Source organism: Giraffa tippelskirchi, chromosome 8 (assembly GCF_054371585.1).
Source record: "Giraffa tippelskirchi isolate mGirTip1 chromosome 8, T2T-mGirTip1v1.2.pri, whole genome shotgun sequence".
In the NCBI taxonomy this organism is placed as follows: Eukaryota; Metazoa; Chordata; class Mammalia; order Artiodactyla; family Giraffidae; genus Giraffa; species Giraffa tippelskirchi.
In genome coordinates this window covers 144,594,184-144,614,421 of record NC_137282.1, presented here as the reverse complement: position 1 = coordinate 144,614,421, position 20,238 = coordinate 144,594,184, and the positions used below count along the sequence as shown (strand labels likewise).

At 39.9% G+C, this 20,238-nt stretch overlaps 3 protein-coding genes across 3 annotated transcripts; 1 reads left to right on the top strand and 2 right to left on the bottom strand.

The window, feature by feature from the left end:
- Nucleotides 1-6,093: 6,093 nt before the first annotated feature.
- LOC145518509 (histone H4) lies at nt 6,094-6,888 on the bottom strand. Its single transcript, XM_081523165.1, has one exon. The coding sequence runs from the start codon at nt 6,863-6,865 to the stop codon at nt 6,554-6,556; it is 312 nt and encodes a 103-aa protein (XP_081379291.1). The 5' UTR covers nt 6,866-6,888; the 3' UTR covers nt 6,094-6,553.
- Nucleotides 6,889-13,381: 6,493 nt separating this feature from the next.
- On the bottom strand, nt 13,382-13,774 carry LOC145518496 (histone H2A type 1-D). Its single transcript, XM_081523151.1, has one exon. It carries the CDS (start codon nt 13,772-13,774, stop codon nt 13,382-13,384), a length of 393 nt encoding a protein of 130 aa, XP_081379277.1.
- A 262-nt stretch (nt 13,775-14,036) lies between these two features.
- Nucleotides 14,037-17,981, top strand: LOC145518499 (histone H2B type 1-N). Its single transcript, XM_081523155.1, has 2 exons — nt 14,037-14,495; nt 17,312-17,981. The coding sequence occupies exon 1, from the start codon at nt 14,093-14,095 to the stop codon at nt 14,471-14,473; it is 381 nt and encodes a 126-aa protein (XP_081379281.1). The 5' UTR covers nt 14,037-14,092; the 3' UTR covers nt 14,474-14,495; nt 17,312-17,981.
- Nucleotides 17,982-20,238: the final 2,257 nt, after the last annotated feature.

Below are 20,238 nucleotides of genomic sequence, written 5' to 3'. Positions count from 1 at the left end.
AGAAAGATCTTGCTATAAACATCTGCTAGGTTCCGTGGTTATAGAATTGAGGCATCAGAAATCTAGGTAAACAACTTGACTTTCCTTTCCAGCTATACTAGGAAAATTACCCTTAAAAAGAAACCATAGTCTTTAAAACTTTAACAAATAGAAAAAAATTATTGTGACTAAATGCCCTGAGGATTAGCATGTATTGCTTAACACAGTTCCATTGCTTGCTCAGGACTCTACCCTAGTGAGTACGCTGTAGGACAGTCAGTAAGAAGAGCTCTCCGTCGATAGCAGCAGGAAGGTTTGTTAACTAATTCATTTATTTGTTAATTATTGAATAACTGCTAGATTTCAGACATTGTACTTGGCACTGGTGATATTAAGAGGGGGAAAAGTCCCCACTTTTTCTCTACTAGGGAAAAGACAGAAAGTAAACTAATATAAAATCATCAAAATCATTTTCCTATTGATACATCCAATGGCCAATAATTAGTCTTCATTTTACTTAATCTATTGGAAACACTGACATAATTGATCCTATAATTTCTCTTTGATATGCTTCTTTCACTTGGTTCTATTTTATCAGAGGCTCTGTATCTTTTGTTAGTTCATCTCTTCTCCACAGACCCTTGATGTTGGGGGATACAGGCGTGAGTTTTTACTGCTTCTTGCTCTATACTCACCCCCTTGAAAATCTTAGCAAGCTCAGACTTTCAATACCATCTGTATATCAATGACTTCCAACGTTATATTGCCAACTCAGGCTTCTCTCCTAAACTCCAGACAGACATAACCTCAAGTACTTTCTTTTCTCTCTTATTTTTTTTTTTTTTTTTTTGGCCAAGTGACTTGTGGTATCTTTGTTCCCTGAACAGGGCCTCAGCAGTGAAAGTGCTGAATTGTAACTACCTGACTGCCAGGAAATTCCCCCATCTCCTAATTGCTTTCTTCACATGGATGTTTGACATCCTAAAATTAACATGCCCAAAATAGAGTCTTTAGTATTCCTTCCTCCTAATCTTTCATTAAATCTCTCCCTGATTTAGTTGATAATGATTTCATTCTTCTCCATTCAATTCTTCTAGAAATCTTCCTGATTTTGCCTTCAAAATACATATGGGAACATCAATTCTCAGTACCATCGTGCTCCTACCTTGACGGAAGGACTATCTTCTCTCTCCTAGGTTACTTGCTTTAATATCCTTAGTGTTTTCGCTGTTTCCATATTTGATTCCCCACCGACCTGTGGGAGATTATCTTGATGACCTGGTAGCCTCCAACAAAACTATGAGGCAAGTTCTCCCAGAGCATAAAAAGACTCAAATCAAATTAAAATGCTAGAGATCCTGATTTTTAAAAAATAAATTTAAACATACAGCCTGAGACAAGGAGAAAGACATGGGGTAAGTTAAGGCTTAAAATAAGGCTTAAAATAAGGGTTCAAGGAGATGGACCACAGCTGAATCATGTAAAATACTTAATGCATCTTTTGAGTTTCACTTATTTCTCTGTAGCAGAATTACAGCTCTGCAAATAGTATAAGCAATATATATTTCAAAATGTTTAGGAAGCCAAGATCAAGAATTTGATCAAACATGACCAGACTGTTAGATAGGTATATAATAGAATACTTAAATTTGTATCTTTTGTTCAACTTGGTCTGCTTTTTAAAAAATATTTACTTCTATTTATTACTGGCTGTGCTGAGTCTTTGTTACTGCATGCAGACTTTCTCTAGTTGCAGAGAGCTGGGGCTACTCTCTTGTGGAGCACGGGTTCTAGGGGCTCTCACGCTTCAGTAGTTGCTGCACATGGGCTCAGTAGTTGTGGCTCTTGGATTTTTTAGAGCACGGGTGGATTCTTAACCACTAGACCAAGTTGGTCTGTTTATATGACACAGTTTTGAAAAGGGATGAAGGCCTTCTTGTTTACGGAGGAGATGCAGGAGATTCAGGTTGAATTCCTGGGACAGGAGGATCCCCTGGAGAAGGGAATGGCTACCCACTCCAGTATTCTTGCCTGGAAAATCCCATGGACAGAGAAGCCTGGCAGGTTACTGTCTATGGGGTCCCAAAGAGTCAGACATAACTGAGCAATTAACACTTTCATGCTTAGTTTTAAGCCTGTGTTAATAATCACATTCCTATGAAAAAGGAGTTTTAATAAAATGGAATTACTCTTCTGTATTGTTTTGTAAACACAGCCGAGCAACATGTATTTTATATTTTCAAAAGCATTGTTAGTATTGCTGACAGTTTATCAAAAGTTCAGTTACCTAAATATTTTTCTAAAATTTGAGGAATCAGTTAGAAAAAGGTAGCAAAAGTATTAAAAGGTTTTTTTTAATTTTTTTTAATTTTAAAGAAGGTTTTAATAAAGGACCTTTAGCCATAATCAAATCAGTTCATTCAGCCCAGGGTAATTCAGTCCAGTGTGATTAATTCTTGCTTTGTTGTTTTTGGATTAAGCACCCTGCTTCTGATATGGCTTGGAAAATCTTGAAGAAATCCTGTAGTAGAGCTTGACAGTATCAGGTAAAGTTAAAGTTCTTTTGATGCTTCTTCTGAAAAGCTCAATTTCAGATCTATATTTTGTGAAAGTGAAAGTCACTCAGTTGTGTCCAACTCTTTGCAACCCCACAGACTATAGTCCATGGAATTCTCCAGGCCAGGATACTGAAGTGGGTAGCCTTTCCCTTCTCCAGGGAATCTTTCCAACCCAGTGATCGAACCCAGGTCTCCCACATTGCAGGTGAATTCTTTCCCAGCTGAGTCACAAGGGAACCCAATATTTTGTAGCAGGGGCCTTAGAGATAACTGTAAACAAAAACAGCAATCATCAGTCTGGTCAATGTATAATAGCTGTAAAGTATTTGTTACTGTTGCCTCCCAATGAGAAGGTATTTATACTTGGAAACAAAATCTGTTGGCAGTGTGTCCTTTATATGCATGCAACTACCGGCCATCCAACTTAAAAAGTATAACTGTTAAACATTTACATTGATAACATTTCACTTGGTTAATTAAGGGATGTATAGTTTCTGTTTTTGATTTGTCCTCTTTTTTCAAATGTTGCACAATATATACAACAGAATAATTGTCACAATTATATATAACTAATTACAAATGTAAATGAGAGAAAACACCTTAAATGTTAAATAGGTAATACCTTAATGGCTTCATTATTCAAAATTTGGGGGTCTAGGTTTAGAGAAGGTAATATCAAAAAGAAATCAGGCTATAAATATGATAATAGATTTCTAAAGACAAATACTAAAACACTACATATAAGATAGCATTAAATTGTGTGCTGAATATTTAAGGATTTTTTTTCTGGAGGGGTTTTTGTTTGTTTGTTTTTAAGAATTGAGAGACTTCTGTCAGAATTATTCAAGACGTCAATGGAAAGCCACAAAAATAGATCTTCAGAAAGTGTGGGAGTGTAGCTAAAAGTAATACCTCCCAATTCAGAAAAACCTCTGCACAAAGGGAGTAAAAACAGAAAAGCTTTATTACTGAATAAGCATTAAACCAGAATGTGAACCACATCACAGGCAATTTTGCTAAAGGGATTGCAAAGCAAGGAGAGAAATCGCTCTCTTTTATACAGCTAAATGGATACAATCCACTCAAAAATTAGTAGACATAGCAATTTGTAATGTTGTAATAATGGAAGTTAGGCCTTTCTCTTTCTGGGAAACAGAGATTCTGTTTTCTTTTATTGTGTTTCAGAGATGGGGCTAGGGTTGTCGAAAAAATATTCCTGAGTTGGGAGACTGGCTAGATGAATATTTAGCATTTGATTTTACAATGATTAAGTGTTGATGAGACAAGGGAATTTTTAGCTTCAGATATAAAAATATGTAAACCGAGTCATTTTGTAATTTTTTTTTTACATGTAGACAATTGCTACCCTTCCTTAGTGTTCAATGCAAAGAAATAGAGGAAAACAATAGAATAAGGAAGACTAGAGATCTCTTCAAGAAAATTAGAGATACCAAGAGAACATTTCATGCAAAGATGAGCACAATAAAGGACAGAAATGGCATGGATCTAACAGAAGAAGATATTAAGAAGAGGTGGCAAGAATACACAGAAGAACTGCACAGAAAAGATCTCCATGATCCAGATAATCACGATGGTGTGATCACTCACACTCACCTAGAGCCAGACATCCTGGAATGCGAAGTCAAGTGGGCCTGAGGAAGCATCACTATGAACAAAGCTAGTGGAGGTGATGGAATTCCATTTGAGCTATTTCAAATCCTAAAAGAGGATGCCGTGAAAGTGCTGCACTCAATATGTCAGCAAATGTGGAAAACTCAGCAGTGGTCACAGGACTGGAAAAGGTCAGTTTTCATTTCAATCCCAAAGAAAGGCAATGCCAAAGAATGTTCAAACTACTACACAGTTGCATTCATCTCACACACTAGCAACGTAATGCTAAAAATTCTCCCAGCCAGGCTTCAACAGTATGTGTACCATGAACTTCCAGATGTTCAAGCTGGTCTTAGAAAAGGCAGAGAAACCAGAAATCAAATTGCCAACATTCACTGGATTATCAAAAAAGCAAGAGAGTTCCAGAAAAACATCTACTTCTGCTTTATTGACTATGCCAAAGTCTTTGACTGTGTGGATCACAACAAACTGTGGAAAAGTCCTAAAGAGATGGGAATACTGGACCGTCTGACCTGCCCTCTGAGAAATCTGTATGCAGGTCAAGAAGCAATAGTTAGAACTGAATATGGAACAACACACTGGTTCCAAATTGGGAAAGGAGTACGTCAATGCTATATATGGTCACCCTGCTTATTTAACTTATATGCAGAGTACATCATGAGAAATGCTGGACTGGATAAAGCACAAGCTGGAATCAAGATTGCCGGAAGAAGTATCAATAACCTCAAATATGCAGATGACACCACCCTTATGGCAGAAAGCAAAAAAGAACTAAAGAGCCTCTTGCTGAAAGTGAAACAGGCAGGAGAGTGAAAAAGTTGGCTTAAAGCTCAACATTCAGAAAACTAAGATCATGGCACCTGGTCCCATCACTTCATGGCAAACAGATGGGGAAACGATGGAAACACTGACAGACTTTATTTCTGGGGTCTCCAAAATCACTGCTGATGGTGACTTGCAGTCATGAAATTAAAAGACGCTTGCTCCTTGGAAGAAAAGCTATGGCCAGCATACAGATAGCATATTAAAAACCAGGGACATTACTTTACAAACAAAGGTCCATCTAGTCAAAGCTATGGTTTTTCCAGTAGTCATGTATGGTTGTAAGAGTTGGACTGTACAGAAAGCTGAGTGCCGAAAAATTGATGCTTTTGAACTGTGGTGTTGGAGAAGACTCTTGAGAGTCCCTTGGACTGCAAGGAGATCCAACCAGTCCATCCTAAAGGAAATCAGTCCTGAATATTCCTTGGAAGGACTGATGCTGAAGCTGAAACTCCAATATTTTGGCCACCTGATGCAAAGAACTGACTCATTGGAAAAGACCTCGATGCTGGGAAAGGTTGAAGGCAGGAGAAAAAGGGGATGACAGAGGATGAGATGGTTGGATGGCATCACTGACTCAATGGATATGAGTTTGAGTAAACTCTGGGAGTTGGTGATGGACAAGGAGGCCTGGTGTACTGCAGTCCATAGGGTCGCAAATAGTCGGACATGACTTAGCGACTGACCTGAACTGAACTGAACTGAACTGAAGCAATCGCTCTTTGGTCTGTGTGTTTACATTAGTCAAGGTTTCCCCCTTGGCTTTGGGTTTCTTTCTATAGCTTCTAAGACTCTAGGAATATGCTAAGACCTCCTTCAGAGTTTAGGTCTGGATTTCCTAATCTTTTTCCTTTGTAATTATTCCAATTCCAATCTCAATCTTATTTCTAATTCCAATTCTGTACCAAGGATCTTTTTAAGTTAATTTTAAATTCGTTGTTCTGGTTTATAAACCTGCCTTGTATTTTTCCATTGTAGAGAATATTTCTGTAATATGACTGTTTTTGTTGAAATGCTTTTAATTGCATTCCACCCTCACCACCTGTTCTTCGGGATATTACAGTGAGCCTGTATTTTATCATCCTTCCACACTAGTGTAATGTCTATTGAACATAGGTTTATTTCATGAGGGCACATGGAGCTATCACTATGATCGAACTGTAAGACTTCATGTCTCAACTCGCTATGCAAGTGCCTTTCTCTCCCCCTTGGTAGACAGTCGCTTGTGTTCCATCTAAGAGAAATGCCACTCTGGTTAAATCTTATGCCCTATGTATTTGGGTGATACATTTGCTTCCATTTACGAACGTCTAGGCTATTAGACTAAACATTCCACTGAGTAGGTTACAAAGTAAAATACAAAACTACTTTCTAAGCATTGCCTGGAAGCATAAAATGAAACTAACAAAGGGTAGAAGTAATGCTCCGAAGCAGTAAGGAAATTAAGCGTGTACAGAACAGGAGGAAGCTAACTCAAAAGCTAAGAGATATCACGGCTCCTCAAATGAAAAAGTGGGGGCCCTTAAAAGGACCTTTTGTTGGATGCGGAAGAACGCGGACACTCAGCCGCCGAAGCCGTAGAGAGTGCGGCCCTGGCGCTTGAGCGCGTAGACCACATCCATGGCGGTGACAGTCTTGCGCTTGGCGTGCTCGGTGTAGGTGACCGCGTCCCGGATCACGTTCTCCAGGAACACCTTCAGCACCCCGCGGGTCTCCTCGTAGATGAGCCCAGAGATGCGCTTCACACCACCGCGACGAGCCAGGCGCCGAATGGCGGGCTTAGTGATGCCCTGGATGTTATCCCGAAGGACTTTGCGGTGGCGCTTGGCGCCTCCCTTGCCCAGACCCTTTCCGCCTTTGCCGCGACCAGACATGGTGAAAGCTCGTAGACTCGAAGAAGTCCAACTTCCACGACGCGCGATGCATCTTTATACGTCTGTTAGCGGACCGAACTGAGAACCTGAAGAAAGGAGGAGGCGGGAAGTAACGCCTTAAGTGGGGGAGGGGAATTGGACCAAAAAAAAAAAAAGAGGCCTTCTCTGTTCCTTTGTTCTGTGGTGACTCTTTTGTTACCTTCTTTTAAAACTTTAGCAATTGCTTTTGAATGCGAGCGCAAAACACGAATATTGTGTAAAATATACAGAAAAGATAAAGTAATAATTCACAGATCATTGCTAGTAGCTATTTGGTGTTTTGGTGAACAGATAAAAAGCACATATTCTTTCAAAGAAAATGTATGCAATGCCATAAATGGCATTTTGGAACTGATTACATTTTCATCAATTCCCCCTAAAGAGAAAAAGTATTTTTAACGCCTAGTTTTTAACCTTATGAATTCTCTTTAATAGTTTTAACAAACTCCCTAGTAACCAGTGTTTTTGAAAAAAAAATTTTTTCCATTTAGTAAAAATTTACTTCTTCACTGTACTTGGGTACACTATACTGACATTTCTAACAAAGTGTACCAGAATATGTCACTCCCAAATATCCTTCTTAAGCATAAGAATTATGATGAGCTGATGGTTTTGAGAAAAAGCAGACACAGGAGAAGCTATAAAAACAGAATTTAATATTGAGGCCTTCCCTGGTCACTCAGATGGTAAAGAATCTTTCTGCAATGCAGGAGACCCGGGTTGGATCCATGGGTCAAGAAGATCCCCTGAAAAAGGGAATGGCTACGCACTCCAGTGTTCTAGCCTGGAGAATCCCGTGGACAGAGGAGCCTGGCAGGTTAGAGTCCATGGGATCACTAAGAGTCGGACACAACTGAGCAGCTAACACATACACTAAGGGAAAATTACATTTATATGAGAAATCTCCATTTGTAAGGTTATCTCCTTCTTTGAGCCAGGAAGAGAAAGATATTAATAACTCACAAGAAACTTACCTGAAGAAGGTACAGGACTTAAATCTGCCACACCTGCTTTACTTTGGGTTTCCTGCTCAATCCCTATAAATGCCAGTATCTCCAACATATTTTGTCTTTAGCTGAAGATGATGTTTAAAGTAGTGGTTCAGGTCACTTCTGGGAGTTTTACTCAGTTCCCCTCTGTGTATTCTATGTATACATCAGACATATATGGTATTAAACTTGTTTTTCTCTTGTAAATCTGTTTCTTATTACAGGAAGCTCGCAGTCACAGAATGAGTGAAACTAATATATTCAAATAAACAGTTGAAATAGCATAGATAAAGGTCTGGGAATGGAGAAGTTTTTAAAAACCACAAAAACAACCTTGGGTAAAGACATTTTTTGAGAACCTCAGAAATTTGTATCATTGAAGTCTCCATAATTCTCTGTCCTTAATGCTGGCCCCTGTCCAGAGTCCCTGCCTTCTTCCAAATTGTTGCTATTTAGTCGCTCAACTGTGCCGAACATTATTGTGACTCCATGGACTATAGCCAGCCAGGCTTCTCTGTCTCTGAGATTTCCCAGACAAGAATACTGGAGTTTGTTCCCATTTCCTTCTGTAGGGGATCTTGCTGACCCAGGGATCGAACCTATGTCTCCTACATTGGCAAACTGATTCTTTAACACTGAGCCACCAGGGAAGACCAAATTACTGGTACCCCAAATCTCTCAATCTCTTTATTATTCCACCATGTAATTAATATTCATCAACCCTGAATATTCATTGGAAGGACTGCTGCTGAAGTTGAAGCTCCAACACTTTGGCCACATGATGTGAAGAAGTGACTTATTGAAAAAGACTCTGATGATGGGAAAGATTGAGGGCAGGAGGAAAAGGGGGCGACGACAGAGGATGAGATGGTTGGATGGCATCACCAACTCAATGGACATGAGTTTGAGCAAACTCAAGGAGATAGTGAAGAACAGGGAAGCAATCCTGGTGTTCTGCAGTTCATGGGGTCAGGATCGCAGAGTCAGACATGATTTCGTGACTGAATAACAACATCAGTAACATTTATTTAAATGTGAAACTGTTGATAGACTGGAGAGGAAGTAGGAGGTAAACCAAATTAATAAATTCATCCAGATTAACTTTTTTCCCAGATAAATTAACATCATGAATTGAAGACACTGTAATTCTTTACAGCTGTTCTTTGCTTGTTAGACCCCTCTGATCTTTAGGCTTCCTCCTATAGTTTAGTTAATATGAAGTTATTCATCTAAAAATCCCTATATTTTCCTTCACGTGAGCTCATCCTTATTTAACTTTCAACTTCTCTTTGGCTTTTACTTAGATCATTTACCTACTTTATAAGGATTTTTATTACAGAACTCACACAACTTATTGACCATATTTTATGGGCTTGTCATTGAACTAGGGTGTAGGGATATGCAAATATGAATAAAACACGGTCTCCACTCTAATGGAATATGTACAGTAATGGATAAAATACCAAAGGGGTTCAGAATGAGTTCCCCAAAATGTGCCGTGTTTGCACATTAATTATTTTGAAGTAAAGCCAGAATGAGAGGGTGACAGGCAGGAAGGCTAGGGGTCTCTAAATGGAGGAAATAGGCTGCAAGTGTCAGAAAAGTTTTATCTCTCTCTTAAGAGACAGGTCAAAACTATGTGTTTTTCTGTAGTCAACTATGGATTTGAGAGTTGGACTATAAAGAAACCTGAGTGCCGAAAAATTGATGCTTTTGAACTGTGGTGTTGGAGAAGATTCTTGAGAGTCCCTTGGACTGCAAGGAGATCCAACCAGTCCATCCTAAAGGAAATTAGTCCTAAATATTCATTGGAAGGACTGATGCTGAAGCTGAAACTCCAATACTTTGGCCACCTAATGCAAAGAGCTGACTCATTGGAAAAGACCCTGATGCTGGGAAAGATTGAAGGTGGGAGGAGAAGGGGATGACAGAGGATGAGATGGTTGGATGGCATCACTGACTCAATGGACATGAGTTTGAGTAAGCAGGTTCTGGGAGTTGGTAATGGACAGGGAGGCCTGATGTACTGCAGGCCATGGGGTCACAAACAGCCAGACACAACTGAGCAACTGAACTGACTGACTGACTGAACTGGACTATATAGTCCATGGAATTCTCCAGGCCAGAATACTGGAGTGGGTAGCCTTTCCCTTCTCCAGGGGATCTTACAAACCCAGGCCTCCCGCATTGCGGGTGGATTCTTTACCAGCTGAGCCATAAGGGAAGCCCAAGAATACTGGAGCAGGTAGCCTATCCCTTCTCTATGAGATCTTCTTGACCCAGCAATCGAACCAGGGTCTCTGGCATTGCAGGGGGATTCTTCACGAACTGAGCTATCAGGGAAACCAAAAATTTCACACTTGCAGTTTGTATCCTCCTGTCTCTTAGTCAGTCAATTCAGTTGCTCAGTCATTTCCTACTCTTTGCAACCCCATGGACTGCAGCACGCCAGGCCTCCCTGTTCATCACCAACTCCCGGAGTTTACTCAAACTCATGCCCATTGAGTCGGTGATGCCATCCAACCATCTCATCCTCTGTCTTCCTCTTCTCCTCCCACCTTCAATCTTTCCCAGCATCAGGGTCTTTTCCAATGAGTCAGTTCTTTGCATCAGGTGGCCAAAGTATTGGAGTTTCAGCTTCAGCATCAGTCCTTCCAAGGAATATTCAGGACTGATTTCCTTTAGGATGGACTGGTTGGATCTCTTTGCAGTCCAAGGGACTCTCAAGAATCTTCTCCAACACCACAGTTCAAAAGCATCAATTTTTCGGCACTCAGGTTTCTTTATAGTCGAACTCTCATATCCATACATGACTACTGGAAAAACCATAGCTTTTACTAGACGGACCTTTGTCGGCAAAGTAATCTCTGCTTCTTAATATGCTGTCTAGGTTGGTCATAACTTTTCTTCCAAGGAGCAAGCGTCTTTTAATTTCATGTCCATGTATAGTCCATGGGGTTGCAAAGATTCAGACATGACTGAGCGACTTTAAATGTAAAGTGAGACCATGTAATCTCAAGACAAACTCTGCTCCTCTCTTGACCACCTAGAATTCAAAATGGTTGTGTTTCTAGGATTCCCTGGTGGTTCAGATGGTAACGAATCTGCCTTCAATGCAAGAGACCTGGTTTCCATCCCTGGGTCAGGAATGTCTCCTGGAAAAGGAAATGGCTACCCACTCCAGTATTCTTGCTCAAAGAACTCTATGGGATGGAAAATCCCACAGACAGAGGAACCTTGTGGGATGCAGTCCATGGGGTCGCAAAGAGTCGAACATGACTGAGCAACTGATACTTTTACTTTCCCATAATTATTACCAGAGAAAAATTTTGAGTGACCCAGTTGCATGGTAGGGCAAACTAATTATTCAGTGTTTGCTTTTTCTCTTATCGTTCTGTGAATTACCCTGTTGCACTTGGAAGCTGTTATCTAATTCCTTAGCTCAGAATGACATATAAACTTCGTTTTACATTCTTTTTTTGAATTTCCCACATGTGTGGGGTTTCCATATGAATGAAATTCAATTTGATCTTTCTTCTGTTAATCTATCTCATCATGTCAATTTGATTAATAGACATGTAAAAGAACCTTGGAAGGGCAGAGGAAAATTCTTTCTCCCCAATACTACACAAAAAAATCTAATATGGGAAGATACCGCCCAATGCTTGCATAGTAGTCCAGTCTAAAGAGAGGGAAATTAATGGGAAGACCAATTTCAAGAATAAAGTTTAAAAAATATTTTCATAAATCTTCTGCCACTCAAACTGAAGTGTACCTCTTATTAAGACTTTGCAGCATAAATTACAGAATTCTTCAGGATCTAATTGAAAGAACTATCTAAATTATTTTGGCAAGATTTTTGGAAAGTTGTGTTATTTCCATTTTTAAATACAAGTTTTATTTTCTTTCTGATTGTGTAGATAGTAAACAGCAGTAAGACTTCATCCAGTGAAATTGGATTAATAGTCCATTACAGTCCACAGAATTCTCCAGACCAGAATACTGGAGTGGGTAGCTGTTCCCTTCTCCAGAGATCTTCCCAACCCAGGGATCAGACTCTTCCTAACAGAGATGGAAGCCAGGTCTCCAACATAGCAGGTGGATTCTTTTCTGGGTGAGCCACAAAGGAAGCTCAATTTTCAAAGCTCAGTTAATATGTGGACTTATAAGTAATGACATATCACACTTGAATATTTTATTTAAAACACAATTTATATTCATTTATCAACTATTGATTAGAGGTTCATTGATTACCATTAATAATAAAGGCAGTATTTTAACAGTGTGATGGTCCTTGTTGTGGGGAATAGAAATGATGCAATGAAGGAAGTGTTACTTCTTGCATGCTCAACATCAATAACAATAACCACAGCATATTTTTTTATTAAAACTTGAAGATCTCATAGGCCTTCCTTGGAGCTGTATCATTTATTCTTGAGAGTTCTAGTTCTGAGATATAGCTGTTTAAAATTTACAGACTCAAATAATGCACATGACTTTTTAAGAAGAAAAAACTGAATAATTAGATTCACTGAAATCAGGATTTGATTCTTCCAACATCAAATAAATTTAAATTAAAAAGAAAAATGAAAACCTCTCGATTGTGATTGTTGTGGTCACTGTTATTTCAAAGAATATTATTTACATGTGATTGCAGTTGAGATTTAAATATAGGAAATAAAAATATTTCAGGAGACTCAGAAAACTTATTCCAGTGGACTAGGAATGCGATACTAATTCCTTTCATTAAAATGTATTCATAATGAAAACTAGATTAGCTGGTGTAGAGAATTGAAGGCCCTCTTTAGTTAGTATGACTTGATCTCAGAGCAGGGTGAGTGATGATAGTGGGGGGCGGGGGGAAGGGGAACAAAAATTGACAGCATTAGGGCTGTAAGAACCTGTTTTGCTGATTTATCTTATAAATGTGATTTACAGTATCTACCTTGTCTATTTGTTAAGGCACATCCTCTTCTTAATGGATGAATAATTCATGTCTTTTACTTCACCAGCATTGATGTCAACAGCCCACTATAAGGTGTCTTCTTTGCCTGAAGCTACTCGAAACAAGTAATTTACCTTGCTGGGTTACTATTCTATTCTCATTTAGGAGGGTGAGTGGTGCGCCCTAAAATTCAACTGAATTAGGAGGGGAGCTAGGCCAGTCATATGGTCCTAAGGTTTTGTCTCAGCCACTTTACCCTGTTAAGGAATCACAGAAAGACATTAATTTTCCCCTCATAGGTTTAACCTAAAACTTGAAAGCAAACGTCTGACTTTTTACAAGGCAATTTAAGAACTTTGGGAAAAACGACCTACAGTTATGTAAGTGTCTTAGCAAACTTTGCTACAGGATTACTTGTTTAAACACCTTGCTATCCGAAACAATGGGAATTTGAAAGTACAGCTTTTTTGCTGATAAAGTTGGGTGGCTCTGAAAAGAGCCTTTTGGTTTGAACAGGTTTGAGTTGTAAACAATGTCAAGCTTCTACTTGCCCTTGGCCTTGTGGTGGCTCTCGGTCTTCTTGGGCAGCAGCACCGCCTGGATGTTGGGCAGGACACCTCCCTGGGCGATGGTGACTTTGCCCAGCAGCTTGTTCAGCTCCTCGTCGTTACGGATGGCCAGCTGCAGGTGACGCGGGATAATGCGGGTCTTCTTATTGTCCCGGGCCGCGTTGCCCGCCAGCTCCAGGATCTCGGCTGTCAGATACTCCAGGACCGCCGCCAGGTACACCGGGGCCCCGGCCCCGACCCTCTCGGAGTAGTTACCCTTGCGGAGCAGCCGGTGCACTCGGCCCACAGGAAACTGGAGCCCAGCCCGCGAGGAGCGGGTCTTGGCCTTTGCACGAGCCTTGCCTCCTTGCTTGCCACGACCAGACATGACGAAGGTAGGAATTCACCAATGTAAAACATGAGGATATGCAATCAGACCTATCTTATTTATAGTCTTTACTGGGCGCGAAAATGACGGTGGACCACTGGCTAAAGCTGCAGTTTCACTTAACCCAATGAAACCGTGAGTTTGAACTACGCTTCTTTTAATTGGACAAAACTATTATGTGACGTTTCAGCATTCACCACCAATCAGACGCCTGGCATTACTCACTGCCTCCTTTAAGAAGCTGTGAAGGAAGCGGATTCTTACAGCTTCTCTTTTCTTCCTGTTGTTTTGGGGTTGTTTGGCAGTACACTCCCGGCGATGCCTGAACCCTCTAAGTCCGCTCCGGCCCCGAAGAAGGGCTCCAAGAAGGCGGTGACCAAGGCCCAGAAGAAGGACGGCAAGAAGCGCAAGCGCAGCCGCAAGGAGAGCTACTCCGTGTACGTGTACAAGGTGCTGAAGCAGGTCCACCCGGACACCGGCATCTCGTCCAAGGCCATGGGCATCATGAATTCGTTCGTGAACGATATTTTCGAGCGCATCGCGGGCGAGGCGTCGCGCCTGGCGCATTACAACAAGCGCTCGACCATCACATCCAGGGAGATCCAGACGGCCGTGCGCCTGCTGCTGCCTGGGGAGCTGGCCAAACACGCCGTGTCTGAGGGCACCAAGGCGGTCACCAAGTACACCAGCTCCAAGTGAGCCGGCCCGCCACGGATTGATGGTAAGGCTTGGCCTACATCCCAAAGGCTCTTTTCAGAGCCACTCAATCTTCTAAAGAGAACTGGCACTCGCTTTATACAGTAGATGTTTCTTACATGTTGCAAAGTAAGAAGTTTCGGTTTTTTGTTTTCCCGTAAACAAGAGAAATTTATTTGTCACAGTTCTGGAAGCCAGAAGCCCAAGACTGCTGTTAACGGGTGTTTTTTCATAGGCTTCTCTTTGGCTTCCAGGTGGCCATCTTTTCTGTCTTCACTAGGTCTTCTTCCTGTTCACATTTCCTTTGATCTTGTTAGAAATTGCTTCCTCTGTAATGTAGGTGGTGCTGCAGCAACGTTGGAGATGTTTTTATGTGTTTATGTCGAGAAGAGTCAAGTTCATTATCAGACAAATGTAGTAAAGAAAACAATACCGTTTGTCCCAAAGCAAAATCCGCTCTCCTTTAGGTTTGAAGTTGGCAAAAGGTTTCGTTGACCGTGGCTTCTCCCCTGCATCCTTAATTTTAACGTGTGTGTGCCTGAGTAATGAGTTTCTTGGAACACAGTAAGAAAGTTATAAATCGTATTATTCACTTATGTTTTATTTGGGGAGCGCTGCTGGCTTTCTTCCCCTTTCCCTGAGTTTAAATTTGCCAAGCATTAAGTTAAAAAGGTAGAAGCAAAACAAACGGAAGTGAGAATCTAATTTAACGCACAGATCTGGCGGGTGGCTCGTTTTGTCGATAGCCAATCCAGACGCGGCGCGCGCAGTTTGAAATTTGCTAACGGTGTCGCTTGTGACCCCATCCTAACGGAGAGTTCTGGGCTAAGCGGCTTTATGGGAAGAACTCTGCCATTTTCTCCAAACCCTGGTTTCTTTCTTTTTCCCCAGCATGTCTCTGGGATTTACTTTTGCTGAATTAATTGGAATAAATTTTTTTAAAATAGAGAAGGACTGTTCCCCTATCCTCAATTCAAGAAGATAAAATTCCATCTCTTCATTTTAGGCCCTTAGGAATGGCATATTTAAAACTATTTTGGTCTTTACCCGGAATCAAAGTGGCAATGCTTCCCCTCAAAAGTATATTATTCTACCAAGTGACCACTTGATACAAAAATTACCATTTATTCATATGGCATATGAAAATGTCTAGGTGACCTAACATTTAATTTGCAATAGGCCAAGACATAAATGAGTAGCCATGAAGTTTCTTAAGACTAAAGTCTTACTATGTGGAAAACTACTCTGAATCTTTGCTTAAGACCTCACATTCAGAATTAATAGGTATAACCTACATCTTTGGAAACTATTGTTTTTTCCCTCTAGGTAATTTATAATTTCAACTTTCTGACTTTATATTAGGCATATTAAAAAGAATAATTTTAATGTAGCTTATATTAAAACAGACAAAATATTTCCCAGAGGATTTCCTCATGTGCTTAGAATGAAGAAAAATATCCATTAATTAAAGATCTTTTTTTAATATGTTTTAATTCTTTAAAAATTACTTTACATCCTGTCTGCTTTAATTGTGAAAATAATGCAGAATATAAAATTGAGAGTATAGGCATGACCTGTTCATACATAAAATGACAATGTTCACTATAAAGTTGCACCTTAATACTAGGAATATGTATATGTGATGTGAATCTGGAGTTGCATCTAAAATATAGGTCAAATAGATCAGTGTCTTTTACTAGTTCTTGTGGAACAGTGTTTTGAGAATGTGAGGTGATGTGTTACACGGCAGAGAAGAGTGAAGTTATCAGCTCAAGAAGAAAAGAGTCTGATTTGAAAAAACAATTTTGGGAAAAGATTAAGAACTTTCATTGAAAAAAGTAACAGGCCCTTAGCCTTTGAAAATACATTTTTTGTTTGTTATTGCAGTGTTCTAAGTTCTCGAAGGCAGCCGGGCATCACACAAAGCAGTCTAACAAATCTTGGTCTGGAGATTTCCACCTCTACTCAAGAATCTAAAGTCCTTGAAGAGGAACTAATTACAAGTTCTGAGACAAAGGAAATCCTGATGGGTGTGAAACATGTATGCTGACTCAGCACAAGGATGGTCTCCCATGTCTGGAGTAACAATAGAGTTAAGACGGGAGATGCAAGAAAGCCTGAAAGTAGTGCTAACTTGAAATTTTAAACAGAACAATTATAGTCACCCACTGGAATAGTTTGGCATATAAAAAGCCATGAATTCATGATAATAAGCAATTGGAACAAATACTATATAATGAGCTGAATAAGAAGTTTACATGGGGTGTCGCACTCTTTATGTTTTCCCAAGTCTTTGTGCCCTATGTCATGGAGATGAGTGTCTTCTTCCCCAGAAGGTGCCTGGCCTTGCATTCTTAAGGTTTTGTTGTACTTATATTAGGGGAAACTTAACCTCCTGTGATGCTATAGGATCAAGTCTCAAAAAGATCTTCCTGAGAATCTCACTGATGCTTTGTTCACTAAAATTTCATTTCAGGAGAGTAAATTGCATTTTAATGATTTCCATTCTTGGAAATCCATCCAAGCTCTAATTCCCAAGGCAGTCTTAAATTATCCCGTGTATCAGCTTCTACCATAGCCATCCCCAACACTGTGCATGCGTGCTCAGTCACTTCAGTCATGGAAATTGGATACATCTCAAAAAAGTGCATGGTGTATTTGAGTCAAATCTCTAATAAAACATTAGGCATTTCATCTGGCTCTATATTTTTGCAGAGTTCATACCAAAGAGCTTAACATTCAAACACCTTCACCTCACTATCAAGGACATTTTTATCAAAGCTATCACCTCTGTAATCATATTTTTTTCCCTGAAACTTTGACTTATGCCTTGTTTTCCAGAACTACATCCATCACTTCGCGATCCTGCTGAAGCCATCAGTGTAATTAAACTCATCAGAGTACTCAGAACAACGTCCAGTATGGATTCTTCACTTCTGTCATCCTGACAGTCCTCCGATACATTTTCATTGGATCCAAAATCTTGGTGGAGGAAAATCCCTGAGCACCATCCTCACTTCTTAAGGTGGAATGCTTTTCTCCTTAGGCTACATGAGACTATAGCTGTTGCTTCCTTCAAACCTAGTGTTAAATTTTGGCAGTGGCCACACTGTGGAACATAGACTTCTACAAGCCACAAACCATGACTTTGAAGTTTTTCAGTTGTAATTTGATGGAGTTAAGAAATATAGAAGAATATGTGCCATTTATCTGTATCATGTGCTGCTGCTCTAATGTCCCAGACTTCAGTCCATCCTATGTAAGAAGGTGAAAGCTTGTAATAGTCCTTTAAGGCCACTCTCATTCCATATCTATTTTCTAGATGAACAAACTAATGCACAGAGAAGGGGAATATTTTGTCTAAGTAGCTAGAGGATCAATGACAGAGTCAGTTTTTAAGCCTCATGGTAGTGGCCATCACTGTAAAAATGATGTATTTTGTGGTCTTTTGTTATCCTTAAACTAAATTCTTTCAAAACGAATAAACAAATGAAGATGGGCCATTTGTATTTATTTTAATAGTGAAAAAGTTGCCATTCTTTATTTGGGGAAAAAAAAAAAGTTTGTCCTTCTTGTTCCCAAGAACAGAAAAGAAAAAAAGGGGCAGTTTATTATTTTTTTTCTTGGCAAACACTGGTCCAGCTCTCTTTAGAGGGTCCTGTAGCCCTACTCCTATCATCATACAATTAATAACTTATGTCTTTCCTGTGGGAAACAAGTATGTATAGCAAAGTCTGCCTGTTGATTATAATACTGAAATTAAAAAAAAAACAAAACTGAAACCTGTTTGTAACTTTTCCAAAAGACAGTGTTTGAAAATTGCAACTTAAATTCACATAGTGCTTGCACACAGACTGTATGTATTTCATCTGTTGGAAATGTGTGCCAATTTGCTGTTAAATCATGCTACCAAGGAGCAGAGAGAAACCTGCCCACTGAAACTGCTGTGTGAGACATGGAATTATATCTCTTATCTGACCATCATTTCTGCCTTGAAAGCAGTAATGAAATTGACAAGAGGTCCCTCCCTCAAGCAGCAGCCCAGCTGGGAAGACCCTTTATATTTATATTCATTTTCCTAAAGGGTCAGGCATTCAGATTTCCCCAAGTGAAAGGCTTAAACTTTCACTGTGGATGAGAACTGAATGTTGTTTAATTATTTGCAATGGATGTTGTGTATCTATGTAATTATTTAAACATTAACCTATCCTTATTCTTAGTTTCTTTTGTCCTCATTTCAAAGGACCAAAACTAGGCCTAGTCCAGGGAAGGGAGTCATAAGGTCCTGATTTCTATGGGCTGTTCTACTTAAAGGAAGGCAGCTTTAATGGGGAGAAATCTTGTCTCTCCCCACATCAAAATGTAACCATATTTAGGGATAGAGTCTTTAAATAGGTATTTAAATTAAAATGAGGTCACTGGAGAGTGATTGGGTCCTGATCAATACGACCGACTCCAATACGGACTATAGCCCGCCAGGCTCCTCTTTGCATGGGATTCTCCAGGCAAGAATACTGGAGTGGGTTGCCATTTCCTTCTCCAGGAGATCTTCCTACCCAGGGATTGAACCCAGGTCTCCCACATTGTAGGCAGAGGCTTTAACAGCTAAGCCACCAGGAAATCTGCCAGTAACAGTAACACAGCAGCCAGTAACATAATGCTACAATCCCATTCCTCTGTCTCTTTACCTGTAGACCAAAGATACTATTAGCACTTACCTCCTTAGATTGAAAAAATAAATTAAAAAAGAAAAATAAAGAAGAAAAATTAAATAATGCACAGTATCTAAAGATAATATACACTTAACACATGGCAGCCAATAACTAATGTGACTTTTTCCCCTTATATGCCAAAAGCAAGATGTAAATGCCATATAATTTACTCCTTGAGGGCAGATATTTGAGTAAAGAGCCATAACAAACTCTGACATTCAGCAATCCCCTAAATGACAAAATATTAGAGCAAATGAAATAAAAACTTCCAGATGTATAAGGAGATAGAGCAAGTGAAATATATGAGAAAAAAATGCCAAAGAAGGAAAAACTGAATAGAGTACCAGAGCAGGTCATTCTGATATTCTGAACTAATAAGAGTATACCTGAAAGCATCCTGAACAGGTAGAAGTAGCATAGGCCCCGGAAAACCATTTGAGACTGAAGTTATGCCAATACTTGCTAGCTGGGTATGTTGGATTCTACTTAGTGAACCCATGTGTATGATCAGGCCACACAAGATGGCTGTTCTCTTGCTCTCTGTACCTTCCCTGCTTGAACAGCCCCTGCTTTACATCATCCCACTCATAGGACTGACTTTTCTTAATCATAGAGATTAAACTTAAGTGCTTGCCCCCTGTTGCAACCAGTAATTGTTGTATTCTTAGAACAGAATAGCTCTAGCATACTGGGTTAATAAAGAGAACCCTTGATGGTTGTTAACCAGAGGAACTGTGAAGGAGGTCATCTGTTGGTTTCCCTGGTAGTTGATGAGCCCACATGACGTCCATTCCCACTGTAATTGGTACACCTCGCCACCCTACCCCCATGAAGACTGCTGCCTTGTCCTGTCTGCTGTTGGTACACAGTGGGGAGTCACTCTAGAACTCTGCTTCAGACCTGTAAGATACCCTGGCCAATAAACTATTGATGTCTCTGTTGCTGTCTCCAGACAGTTTCTTTGGTCTCAAGGTTAAGGGGTTACAGGATCTGCAGGGCTACAGAGTACAGCCTAACACCATGATTCTCCTGTAAAATGGAGATAATAATGCAGCC

Bases quoted from the DNA above. Each gene is read 5' to 3' on its own strand.
- LOC145518509 (XM_081523165.1), bottom strand. From the start codon at position 6,865: ATGTCTGGTCGCGGCAAAGGCGGAAAGGGTCTGGGCAAGGGAGGCGCC.
- LOC145518496 (XM_081523151.1), bottom strand. From the start codon at position 13,774: ATGTCTGGTCGTGGCAAGCAAGGAGGCAAGGCTCGTGCAAAGGCCAAG.
- LOC145518499 (XM_081523155.1), top strand. From the start codon at position 14,093: ATGCCTGAACCCTCTAAGTCCGCTCCGGCCCCGAAGAAGGGCTCCAAG.